Here is a 13045-nt window from a genome sequence, read left to right on the forward strand (position 1 = left end):
ACTAATTTCGTCATGAAGAAGAAATCTAGTTCCTTTTTCTGTGTAAAACTAGCAGTATGGACTTAATACAGTAAACACAACAGTAACTGACTTGGAGAAATGAAACTAAGGAACTGATCCCGGGTGTTACACTGAAACGCATTTTATTAATAGACGAGGACAATACACAACAGTTTATTTGGCCGTGTACTTCCTCCATATACAGGTACACACTACACATCATCAAAACAAAATGTACAACTCATACAGCAAATACTGTGAAATGGATAATCACCTTCTCCTTTTGCTGTTCTTCAAACTTGGTGGCTGTAATTTGCAGTTCCCTGACAGCATGTTAAACACTCATCTGTGGGCTGGGGTGGAAGAGAGGGAGAGGAGGTTAAACACTCCTAAAAAATACAATATTTGGACCACATCATACCGTCTTCAGCTCCCTCAACAGATCTCACATACAAAAAAAAAATGGAGTCGTCACTGGACCTGAGACATACAGCATATCAGAATATCTGGTATCATTCAAGGTGGCTGACACTGAGTGAATGCACCACTAGGTAATACAACAGCAACCAGTAAGTTTTTGCCAAATAAAATGACAATAAAACAAAACATTACCCAGACAACGGGCGATATGTCAGTTCGGTAGAATCGCTACAACAACCTCAGAATGACAAGAACTGTTGGGTACATCTGTGGATTAAGCAAATGACTCAGACATGAGTAAACACAGGACCTTTCTCTGTAATTAGCTGATTCACAGACCGAAGTTGTGTTGCATGAGCATTTATTCCTGGTTCCTGGGCTGCTGTCAGCTGAAAGTCTGGTGGTCTCGGGTTCGATGGAGGTCAGAGGTCACGAGGAGTCTTGTCTCGTTCGACTGGTCAGGCAGAGCCTCTCCAGCTGCTGAGCGCGCTCGTTGTGGACAGTTACCAAGGTGCGGTTCTCCTCTGTTAGACGCCGAAACTCCTCCTCAAGACGGGCGATTTCCATAGCAACCTTTTCATCCTCCACCAGGTCCGCCAGCAGCTTACGCCTAAATGAACAAGTGAGATGAGGATTTTAAGAGCCATTGATGCCTTCCACTTTTGCAGGTGTTGTGAAATGCGGGTAATATAATATGTGCAACGTGTAAGTAAGATTTGTACACCATCACTTGCTGATATACACATGAACATTTACAGTTTACGTCTGTTTGTGTTTCCAAAATGACTGTGGAAACTCATAAGAAAGCAGAGGTTAAAATACTAGTATCGACTGATGTTTGGAAAGCAAACCTGGACTCCAGAGGGTCAGTAAATAAAACATTTTGTTCATCCAGATCCAACAGGATAATCCTGACAGTGAGCGAAAATTGTTCCACATATACTAGAAAGATTGTCAACTGATGTTTCCTACAAAACTGGATCAATGTCTTAAAATTTGAATGAACATTTCAGAGACCCATGGGCTAGTAAACGTTATTACAACATACAGGAAAATACAGGTTAACAATTCAAGGGGACTTTTAGAAGATAAAACATATGTTAATTGTTCATAATCTAATAATTGAAGTGCCAGATAACCACATAAATACTCTTTTTTCTTTTTTGATGCGAGAGCTGCAAGAATTATGAGTTGTGTTCACATTTAAGTGCAGTTATTGGTCAATGAAATTTCCCAATAACTGCACTTAAATCCTTACATACTGAGCCCGACTGAGCCCGACTGAGGGCAAACACTGATCAGACTTTGGAAGGAATGCTAAGTTCATGCATGCGTGTAATGGGCTTAAACCTACGAGTGTGTGACCTCAGTGTTGTGTTATAGATGCTAAGTGGTAAGTGACAAAGGAATATTGGTGTGTGCGTGCGTGCGCGCGTGCGTGCGCGCGTGCGTGCGTGCGTGAAAATCACAATATGCAGCTACAAAAACAATATATTGAGTTTTTCAATAATATTTTCAAAGGCACCAATTGAAATCCTGCTAATTATTGAAACCAGAAAGCACAATACTATTCTACCTTCAAGAAAAACATAATTACACAGGTTCAAGCATGCACATATGGCAGCGTGGATTACAACAGAAACATATGCGATATCGGTGCAAACAACTTTAAACCCAAAAAATGTAATAAAAAGTGCCTGCAAAACTATGCAATCCATGCATGCAAGAGTCTATGAAGACAAACTGCAGATATTACACCTTCTCGAATACTTCACTCACAAACTGAAAATAGAAATATATCATGCTGGTACTGTTTAAATAACCTTTTCACAATAGGACTTTCTAATGTGCAAAGCCCTTTGGATTGTATCAGTAACAGCGTTAAGCTCATTAGTCTGTCAGGGCTTTTTCCAAATTCAATCATTTGGCTTTGGCTAACGTTGGCATATTTGCTGTTGGTGTTATGCTGATGGTATATTATTAGGTTCGAGTACATTAAACAGACGGATTATGTCACGAATAAACTGTAATTCTAAAAATCTAAGCACATTGATCCTACAGTGTGTCTTTGATTCATAATGACCTATAGCTGTAGTTCTTTTAGGAAAATCCCTCGTCGTTGTCTTCTCATACTTGCAAGACTATATGAAACTCCCTAAAACCTAAATGGGAAGTAGAAAAACTTTCTTTGTATGAAGCATGTTTCTTATTGGTGATGATTAACAGCATAGGATATACACAAAAATGTTGAAGTCCATAAAATCCAGTTTTCATAAAAACAAAACAATATGTAAAATTTCCAGTCAAAACACAGTTTGATGCAAGCGCGCGGATGTGTCAGTGGATCTTGGCATGACGATCAGCATGAAAAAAACTGGAGTTTCTACCAGCCTGACTCATCATGTTCTTATCTAGATTCAAGGCAACACACATCACAGCCCGCCTGCTTTTCTCGATTTAGAAACTGTGCATAGTGTAGGTTGTGTCAGTGCACGTGTGTGTGCATGTGAGTGTGTGTGTGTGTGTGTGTGTGTGTGTGTGTGTGTGTGTGTGTGTGTGTGTGTGTGTGTGTGTGTGTGTGTGTGTGTGTGCATGCGTGCAGTGTTAGAGTGAGGGCCTTGAAAATCTCACTGCTAAGACTACCCACAGCTGCTGAGGACACAGGGGACAGTGTACTGTGTATGAGTGTGTATGTGTAATGTGTGAGCGTGTGTCATTCAACCCCACTTTTTTGTCAACATATACAGAACATGTGCGGATTATAGCTTACAATAGTTCTCATTCAATTAAATCCCAGAGGGATCGCAGCTAGTGTGATAAATCACCCTCAATACATTAGATTTGACTGTTTGTGGGCCAAAAGTAAATCACAAAAAGTGTTTTTACAAAAATATACTATTGAAATCATACTTTACCGATTAGTAAATCATAATTTCTATGCCAATGCTCTCACTACATTATTCTGCACACGCCACAAACATGTGCCATCTGGTGGATGCTTTGACCCAATGCGCCTTGCAGTGTTTGATTTCTTATAATTGAAGCTCTTTCTCAACAGTGCAAGTTTATTATTTGAGCATACGCTTACAGTGCAGGGCAAATCTAGCCAAGTAAAACTGAAGAGAACTCTAACAATGCAGGTGTCTTCATGAAGTTTCTGAAGTGCAGTCGGGGGCGATTTGGTTACATCACAAGGTCTTCGTTCTCCTCATTTCAATAAAGGTTGGAAGGGTAAACATAATGAATATTTGAGTTATTCCTTTAGGGCCTTACTTGCGATCTTCAAGCACAGCAATCTCATGTTTGACCTGGTGGAACTCTCTGGCCATCCTGCAGTGCTCCTTGTACACCTGGACGCTCTCTCTCAGAGACACACAAGGAGGCACCGGCTGCAAGAGAAACAGCGAGAGTGAAGAATAAGAGAGCTGCTGTATCAACTGTGGATGACCAAGAGAAAAACAGAGAAAGTGAATTTCACGTCTTCAACTCACACTGCTACATGAATATGTAGACTTGTTTCTCTTTTCCAAGCGAGGAATGTAGTAGATTTAGAGACGAAGACAAATAACAACGTAACAACAAGAGTGTGCTTTTCTAACATGTTCCATACCCAATGCTGAACTCATCTCCATACACACCTATTAATTATTCTGATCTTTCATCTTGAGCTTATAATCTTCATTTACTCAAAAGAAATGCCTGAGCAGAGTCCAGGTACAAATCCTCATATTTGAGAAATGGGAGCCAAATAATATTTTACAAAAGTGCCCATTGAACAGTAGTGTTTCTTTAACTTAAATTTTTGTAAGTTTTCTGCAGATTGACCAAACGTTGCAGCTTTAAGGGAATTTCTATACATGGTTTATGTATTTGAATTGAGCCTTATTAATTTGTGGGTGTGAAGCAATGGAATGTGCTGTGTTTTATAAGAAAAGAAAAAAAGATATTAAAACTTAGATTAGTGACGATGAAAACACATCAGCCTTATTTTCATGCCGCGTGCAGCATTCGAAACCTACAATTCAGTGGCCAGCAACTACTGCACTTGATATTGCACCAACATGTAATTTATGTGACTTTAGCAGTCGTTGAACTATAATTCAGGACAAAAATTAAATGCAGAGAAGTTAAAATTTGAACTAAAGCCAAGCTTCTCCCTGTTTATTGAAACAACTACCACAAAAAACATGACGGAGCTTTTGATGAAAACCATAGCTTTTCATTTCATTTATTAGATTTTGTTGTCAGATTAACAAATAAATATTGATTTTACTAGGATTTATTCACTGTATATATTTATCATCGTTAATGTTTACAGCATGTTTCACTTCATTCCATCTTTGCAAATTCAACCTGCATTATTGAACAATGCAGAGCAGGAACTAAAGTAGCTACCCCTTTTCTAATGCTTCTGTTTTTATATATATTATTTTTTCCTTGTAACTTAGTTTTAAACTTTGGTTTAAAGTGAAGTCAATTGATTAATAATTTATGAATCCATTCATTAAGGGCTGAAGTGACTGAGATATGACTGCCTTTTTCTGGTACAAGATAAATAAGATCATAAACAGAAAACACATACATGTGTGGAAAAAGGGAATACAGAACTCACAATGAATCAGTGAATTAAAAGACCCCTGTCCCTCTGCTGTATTCTGCCTCATATACGCTGCACTGCCGACTACACAGGTGTGAACTGACAGTACAATGCGATGCAGCTTGTGTACCTGTAATCGCTGTTCAAGGTCTGGGAAAGTCTTTGTGAGGTCCTCCACATCATTTACATCTGTCAAAACACAACACATGATTACTTCCATTACAGCACGCTGCCGGAGCAAAAATAAAATCATTATGTAATCATTATACTTGTTTTGCTTGACAATAAAATATGTGCGCCTCACGGCTGACTGGTCACAGCGGAATAATGAACATTTTCATCGGAGGTAGAAGAAATGCACCTTCAGCATAAACCAAAATGTGTGTGTGTTCTTTGAGTCAAACAAGGTCAGATAAAAGGTATGATATTCCACCCTGAACCGGAGTGAAGTACAAAGTAACAGAATAATAACTGAGGACTGTAGAAGTGAGTTTTAGCTGTGTCTTTTTTTTTGTACTTTAACAGATTTGGGTTAGATTTGTGTGTTGATGACATAAAAAAACAAAAATTCATCCAATTTATACTGCTTTATTTAACTTAGGGTAAGAGCAGGTGAGGGCAGGGGGCATCCTGACAGACTATCATCGTACAAACAGAGCTAAAGTCACTCACATTTATACCAAGGGGCAATTTAATGTCCCAAAATAACTCCCAATGTTTTTGGATTGTGGGAGGAAACCGGACAAAGAAGGCAAGTGTATTTATATATTTATATATATATATATATATATATATATATATATATATATATATATATATATATATATATATATCATCGTTCAGGAAAACTGCTTTACAAAGAAAAACAGGAAATACAGTAAAATATCAAAGGCAGAACAAGGTGAATAAAAAAAGTAAAAGCTTTATGAAATGAAGAGCTTAAAATCAGAAAACCCTATAGTTTATTGGAGCCTGTGCACATAATAGTGTTTTCAGTTCTGATTTTAAAAGTGTTAATGTGTCAGCAGTCCTCGGGTGTTCAGCAAGTTTGTTCCACAGGCGAAGAGCAAAGTAACCAAAAGCTGCTTCACCTCGTTTTGGTTCCGATTCTGAAATACTTAGCAAACCTCTTCCCGAAGACCTCAGGAGTCTGGATGCTTCATGTTCTATGAAGGGAATCTGAGATCGTTTTAGACCGTAGACCACTCAAAGCTTCATACAAGAAGTACATTTTCTGAAGTCTATCCTTCAAACAGGAAGCCAGTGCAGCGATTTAAGCCCAAGTGTAATGTGCTCCATCTTTGTGTAGTCAAGGCAAACAAATGCACACAAAGGGAGAACATGCAAACTCCACACGTGGGGGGATCCAAAGCCCTGACGTTAAACATCGAAACCAACAGTGTGAGATAACAATGCTACTCAAATGTAATTATAAGCAAAATCATTCAATTCAAAAAGCAAACCAAAATTCAATATTTTGTCTGCTGAAGGACAATCTTGTATGTTATCAATTTGCAGTAGGGGATCCAAACAATTGTTGGGGAGCGTACAGTCCATTCATAATATTCATTTCTTTACCTTGCGGTTGTTAGTAAAATTAACTAATCAACCAAATCCAAAGCAGCTTAAGATGCAAAAACAACAGTTTTTTAACATTGTCAATCGACATATTGTCATGTCTATTTTACATTCTCGCTGAGACAGAAGTATCGCTGAAGTGAAATCGAGGACCTTGTTCAGATTAGCGTTAGGTCACAAGTTTATCTCCATTTTTTATTATACAATGATGATACAATAATGGACACACCTCATGACTGACGTCTCTAAGAACCTATGAAAATTTGGGGGACATACGGGCTGGACAATCACATTACACTGTGGGTGAGTGGCACCTCTCCTGATGCCTGCCTCCATTTCTTAAATGCACAATATATATTTGTCTGTGATTGATGTGCCATCAGAATAAACCCCTTGCAAGTTGATTTTTATGGCACATAAATGTGACTGCCAGGAAAAACCGTTGGCAAGCAATAAATATAAAGCATAAGGTTTCAGCTATAAAGATGTTAACCTACAATACATACAACATTGTTTACTGAGTACCCATGTTATACAGTCAAGATGCTTGTTCAACAGGCAGTTGCTTCATGAAGTGTCCCAAAATGAAACACGATCTGCCCCGTCTTATATGACATCATAACATAGCAACACAGTGCCGCACTTATAAATGAGCCATGTCCTCATACTGAACAGCAGTAATGAGCTGTCAGGTTGAAAGACACGCAGGATAAGAATACAGGGGGACAACTATGTGTACAGCAGGCAGACAAACACAGTAGAAAGAACAGACACACCAGATGTATAGACAGATGGATTCAGTCAGACAGGCAGCCAGACAGAAACAGACAGGTTGTCTGCACCAGCCTCTGCCTCGATAGTAATGTCCCTCTGGAGTTGTGGAACACATGTGGAGAATCCGGGGGTGATGCAACGTTCTAAAAGCGGGAGTATTAGTGGCCCAGCCTACAGCCATGGGGCCAATTATGATGTGGAATAAATACAGTTCTCATGCTTGGGATTGACACAGTGTGGGGTTATAACTATGCCTGGCATGAAGTCACGAAGGGCCTAGAGGATGATCCCCAGACGGAGCACAGATCTCAGCCCCCCTGCTGAGAAACATGAGTTCAAAGAGACAACAACATGAGCGTCTGGGGCATATCCAAAGTTCGATTTTCGAGGTGAGGGTCAGATGTGCCTGAACTGCTCTGGAGCTAAAAACTAAATTAAAACACGTCACTCCTCAACCAAAGAAGGTCACGGACAGCATGAGCCGTGGGGTTGAGGGCATTTTGGAGAGAAGACAAGAACAAGGAAGGATCTATAATAAGAATGATGATGGAATTTTAAAGACAACAAATGAAATCAAGGGAATATTTCAAATTTCAAGCCGAATGTCACATAGTTCAATGAATATCTGCTCAAAGTTGGAGTGGAGTTTGTCCTTCCTACGAGAGCCCTTCATCTCACTTCCTAAGAGAAAGACAAGGGGGGATCAGGGATGGGTGGAGTAGGACTGGAAGTGTTAACTGCATATAAATATAGGCCAGTGTTCTAAAAGCTGAACAGTGAATCAGGCAGCAGGACACTGTTAGTATTAGAAGAGAAACCTGACTCTGCCATTGCATAGCTGCAGCTGCTGTCCCAGTGCCTGGCCCCTCTGCAGTAAAACACCCTGACAGACAACACCTAGCAGCGTAGGTAGGGTAGAGTGTTTGAGTTTGTTAGGGAAAAAAATTAGAATGCATGCTCTGATTAGAGATGAAATAAAAGATTGTGTGAGTGTATCCATATCTGTGCAAGAGCCCAGCTGCACACACACACACACACACACACACACACACACACACACACACACACACACACACACACACACACACACACACACACACACACACACACACACACACACACACACACACACACCTGTGTGTGTTTTTAATATGCTTCAGCCCCACAGAAATAGAGAGAGCACCTGTCTCGGTTACAGTGTAGAAGAATGAGCACAGTTAAAGTGGCAGGGTGTGAGGGTGCGAGGGGGGCGATCGAGCCCGGTCCGTTTTGGTGGGAAGAATGTTGTGCACATGTTCTACACATACTGGAAACAGAGTGAGAGAAGAACTTCAGGCCTCACCTGCCGTTAAATGATCAGTTAAGTAGTACAACTGAACCGAAAATAAGATTTCCCCATCAGTTGCGAGGATAGCAAAGTCTATGGGTGTTTGTGTGCATAGTAAATTGTGTGATGTTTACCTGATGTGTCACCGAGGCTGAAGGCGATCCGAACTTCAGATTTATCTGGAGACACTCTTCTGGTTGAGGTGATCATTTATCCCTTCATGAGGCCACAGGCACAAAACAGAGCTGTTAGCACAATCGAAAGGACATCATGAAAGTTGAGATCCAATATTATGATAAAACAATCGTGATAACAAGGAGATGAGGAAATTGAATGAATACATCATTAAACTATCACAACCAAAAAAACCATTCAGATAAAACAATTCACGGCATTTGATTATGTCTCTCTACAATTTGAGATACTCTGAAATTTAATCTTCAAGAAGTTTAATGAAGTTTGAGCAACCACTCAATTAAAAGTACAATCACTGGTTATAGTTCCCTCCTTGTTTAGAACTGGATGCAATTTCCAATCAGCCATGCAAAGTCTAAGCTGTTTATTCAAGGGCAGCACATTAATGTGATTTTAATCAGTTGCAGAAACTCAACACTGAGCTCAGCAGGTGTAGTGGTGAGTTGGGCTGAAAGTCTGCAGACCCTTTGATAAAGCATGTGATGAAACAACTCCAGTGGAGACTTGTGAAGACGCACAGCCACCAGTTTCATCATGCATGTAGAGTTGCACTGGGATTAAGTAATTAGGGAGCTTTGACAGACTGGCTCTGAAGTCTGGGGCTTGGATGGCCCCTTCTCACTGAAAGTACAGGCTTTTTATATCAGGGTATTTGCCTGCTTTAACCCTGGTAAACTCAGTGTGTCACACAACACACCCCAATGACCTTCTACAGCAAATAAAGGCTTTTTTCCCCCCCTGCTTCTAAAAATGTCTCTCAGTTGGACAAGGGAAGGTCAAATGGTGGTGGACTCACTTAAACAGGTGATGCAAAAGGTACTTCAGTAAGTTATGAGCCCATCAAACGGAATACAACACTATAATAATGTAAACATATCATGAATAGAAGTATAGACTTTCTCCTGCATGTTTACCTGAAGCAACACGAACTCGGCCCAGAAAATCCCGTATGTGTGAAAGTCAGGCAGCAGTGTGCGTCCTCCGTACTGACTGCTCCCAACAAAAGTTGAGGTTTCTTCTGAGGAAACAGGGTCGCGTCTGGGGCCGTTTGCGTCCCAGCGCAATTCCCGGCGGAAAGATGATGGCACAACAAGTATCTCTCTGAAAGCTTGACCTCCGCTTCTACCGCGACACTCCAGGACAGTGAAGAGTTGACTTCAGTAAACGTTTTCCCCCAGCATTAAGTCAAGGTGTCCGGCAACACTGGTGCGTGGGCATGTGCATGTTATCCAAAGACTGCAGCCATGCGGAGAGGAGCAACACTCACACACACACACACATACACACACGGGGCGCGCGCAGGCGGTGGAGGAGGAATGCCGTCCGCTGTCCCCCTGTGGCGGCCCAGGCCCAATTAAATGTCTCAGATGACATGACTTTAGCCTGCAAAAATGCCCATAGCTGCAAGCACTGTTTTGAGAGACGCGGTCATACCGCTGGGATGGGATGGGACGGTCTTTGGATTTGCAATAGCTGTGCAATGAGGCAGTTGTTCTGCCTTGAACATCTTACGTGATATAATAAAATCTTGCGGATGAAAACAGGACATCCCGCTGTGTTTGGAGGGGGCGTAGTTGTTGGGATGTGAGGTCATAAGAGGGAGAGGTTCATCTATCACCTCGAAATACTAAACGAAAACGGATTCAATAAAGTCAATATTGCTTTATTTATAAAGCTATATATATATAAAGCTATATATATATATAATCGGATTAGGGAAGTTTGCATATTTCAAATTGTAAGGAGGGTGGAAGTTGAAGCAGCTACAGCTGAGCCTCACTTTAAATAGCACAATTCCATACAAACTCAATTGAACCTACGTTTAGCTGGGTTGTTTTTTTTTTTTGCTTTTTTTTCTACGTTTGTCACTCATGTCATGTTTCTTGACATTTTTTATAAGTCCTGGATTTCCATAAAGAAGAGATGTCATAGGTCTGGCTTTGTGTTCGGTACTTTCCTCCTTGTATGTTCCCATTCCTCCCCTGATTACCTTTAGTGTTGTCTGCTGTGTCTCATCAATCCCTGCTCCCCAATATGTGTATTCAAGCTTTCTATCTCAGGGTCTCGTTTGGACGACTTTATTCCCATTCATGTAGACATCCTTACTTTTTTCTGTTTTGGCAGTCATTATTATCTTAAATATACATTGATTTATTGACCTGGTCTTGGATTTTGACCCTCTATCTAGTCTACCTGACACATGTATTTATTGTGTGTCTATACCATTTTTAGTCTGGTGGATCTTACTTAAAAGCACAATAAAGAAAGTGCAAAGTGAGGCAGTCAGTACTTCTGCATGACTGTTGGCGACAGTGCTGAATACAAAGGTGCAGACGTCTTCTGTTGTTGCTTGTTTAAATTGGCTTTCAAAAATAATGAATATATTTTGTGGAGAAGTAATGATAAGTTTATATTGAGTGTAAGTGTTCTTTTTCACTTGTGTTATGGGACATGATGATGACAAATGATGAATTAAGAAGGCTCACACAGATGTTTCTCTAAGACAAAAATCTTTACAGTATTCTTTGGCCAAATATGTGTTTTAGTTATATGTGTGTACAGAATTCTGATGTGAATATGAAACACAGTCAACAGTCAGTGTGCAAGCTGACATTTGAATTTAAAATGTAATTATTTCTACTGGCTTTTGAAAATCTGTTATGAACTTCATTGAATGTCATTTGGATGTAGTAAGGCACAAGTCAAATCCAAGTAAGTGATTTTTACCTTCATAGGGATGACACAATGCGAGGAATGGGTAATTGATGAGCGAAGCAGAGAATAGTTATTCACTGAGTCACAACACAATTATACTTACACTTTATTAATCTGGTTAACATCTTCTTGTGTGAGTTGGGAAAATCCTCATGTGAATAAACTGGTTAAGGCTGCATTAAAAAGGCTTAAAATTCAACTGCACAAGTGAATAGCTTAATAGGACAGTTCAAGTAATTATTCATAAGGAGCTAGAGGAAAAATGCATGCGTGAGATACATGGTTTTACAAAATGTAAAAGAAGAAAAAATAATTATTAACAATGGCTGTGTGAGTAGACAGTACAAATCACAATGTGTTGACAGACATGAATGGATTTCATGTGCCGGAACCGCATTATAATGATAAGTGTTCCCAAACTGACTGTCTTGCATTCAGGGTTGGTTTAAAATAGTATTAAGGGATAATAAATCAGTTATATGAGGTTATTTGTCAGATAATGTGATTCATAAAGATTTCTCAGTTTCTTATTTGCAGTTGTAAGCTGATATTTTTTTCTCTGAGGCCACTTCACCTGCACACCAGCAGATGACAGCATTCGCCCTGAATTATTTACAGCCAGGACTCCAGACGGCAGGAGAGAAAGTGAAACACACAACAGAGAGAGAGAAAGAGAAGGGGGGGTCGAGATAAATGAGGCTGTGCACCTCTAAGAGTCCTCCTCCCCCTCGTTTGTCTTCATTGACAGGCTGTTGACACAGACCTGACTTATCAGCCCCAGAGACTGTTCATTTCATTGTGATGGATGGGGCACACTCAAAGTCTGCCACTCCTTTATGCCACAGTCGTAGTTGAGATTTGATTCTTCTGTACCTGTATGTACAGTTGAGGCCATCATATCCTGATACATGAACCAGACTTGACAGGCTTGAAGGATTCTTATAAGTAAGATGCAGCTTTTCGTCTTCAATGTATGTGTGATTGGCTTCGCAAATTCTGTCCCCTAATACTTTCTGTGAATTGTTGAATTGTCCTCTGAATTACATTAAAAAAATGTCAGTACATTCCCTACTTTAAGCACGTTTAGAATGTCTTCAAGAGGCACTGCAAGCTGTTCCTGTCCATTTTGTCTCAATGGTTTCCTTCATCTGTGCAATAGGTGTCTGTGTGTAATCGCCAACAAAAACAGCCAGATGTCACCATGCCTCAATCTTCCATCTCCCCTTTTACCTCCAAGGCTGAGAGCTCCATGTTTCAAGATCACTGAGTGAGTCTTTGTTGGTCACCCCCGAGAAACTCTTGGTCCGGTCGACCAATTAGCACAAGGACACAGACAAAGACAGATTCATGACTATGCTGGGCTTGTCAGGTGAGGTGATCTCAGGTTAGTAAGAAAGGAAACAATCCCGCTCAGCTGAGCTGAACACCAAGGTCAGAAT

The 13045-nt window shown here is 40.2% G+C and overlaps 1 protein-coding gene across 2 annotated transcripts; it reads right to left on the minus strand.

Moving 5' to 3' along the window:
* Window positions 1-118: 118 nt before the first annotated feature.
* map3k7cl (map3k7 C-terminal like) lies at window positions 119-10368 on the minus strand. 2 transcript variants are annotated; one of them, XM_080483103.1, is made up of 6 exons: window positions 9806-10166; window positions 8831-8912; window positions 5148-5206; window positions 3694-3809; window positions 760-1030; window positions 119-353 (listed from the first exon to the last, which is right to left on the minus strand). In XM_080483103.1, exons 2-5 carry the CDS (start codon window positions 8904-8906, stop codon window positions 850-852), a joined length of 432 nt encoding a protein of 143 aa, XP_080339229.1. In that variant the 5' UTR covers window positions 8907-8912; window positions 9806-10166; the 3' UTR covers window positions 119-353; window positions 760-849. The 2 variants fall into 2 exon arrangements, with proteins under 2 accessions (XP_080339229.1, XP_080339230.1); XM_080483104.1 differs by having other exon boundaries at window positions 120-353; window positions 928-1030; window positions 9806-10368.
* Window positions 10369-13045: the final 2677 nt, after the last annotated feature.

The sequence above is a fragment of the Lipophrys pholis genome (genome assembly GCF_963383615.2).
Source record: "Lipophrys pholis genome assembly, chromosome: 16".
NCBI lineage: Eukaryota > Metazoa > Chordata > Actinopteri > Blenniiformes > Blenniidae > Lipophrys > Lipophrys pholis.

Excerpts from the sequence above, each read along its gene's own strand:
- map3k7cl (XM_080483103.1), bottom strand. The coding sequence starts at position 8,906 with ATGATCACCTCAACCAGAAGAGTGTCTCCAGATAAATCTGAAGTTCGG. Across the intron at positions 5,207-8,830 it reads CAGCCTCGGTGACACATCAG|ATGTAAATGATGTGGAGGAC; the intron begins GTAAACATCACA and ends GTGTTTTGACAG. Across the intron at positions 1,031-3,693 it reads GCTGTGCTTGAAGATCGCAA|GCGTAAGCTGCTGGCGGACC; the intron begins GTAAGGCCCTAA and ends TTGTTCATTTAG.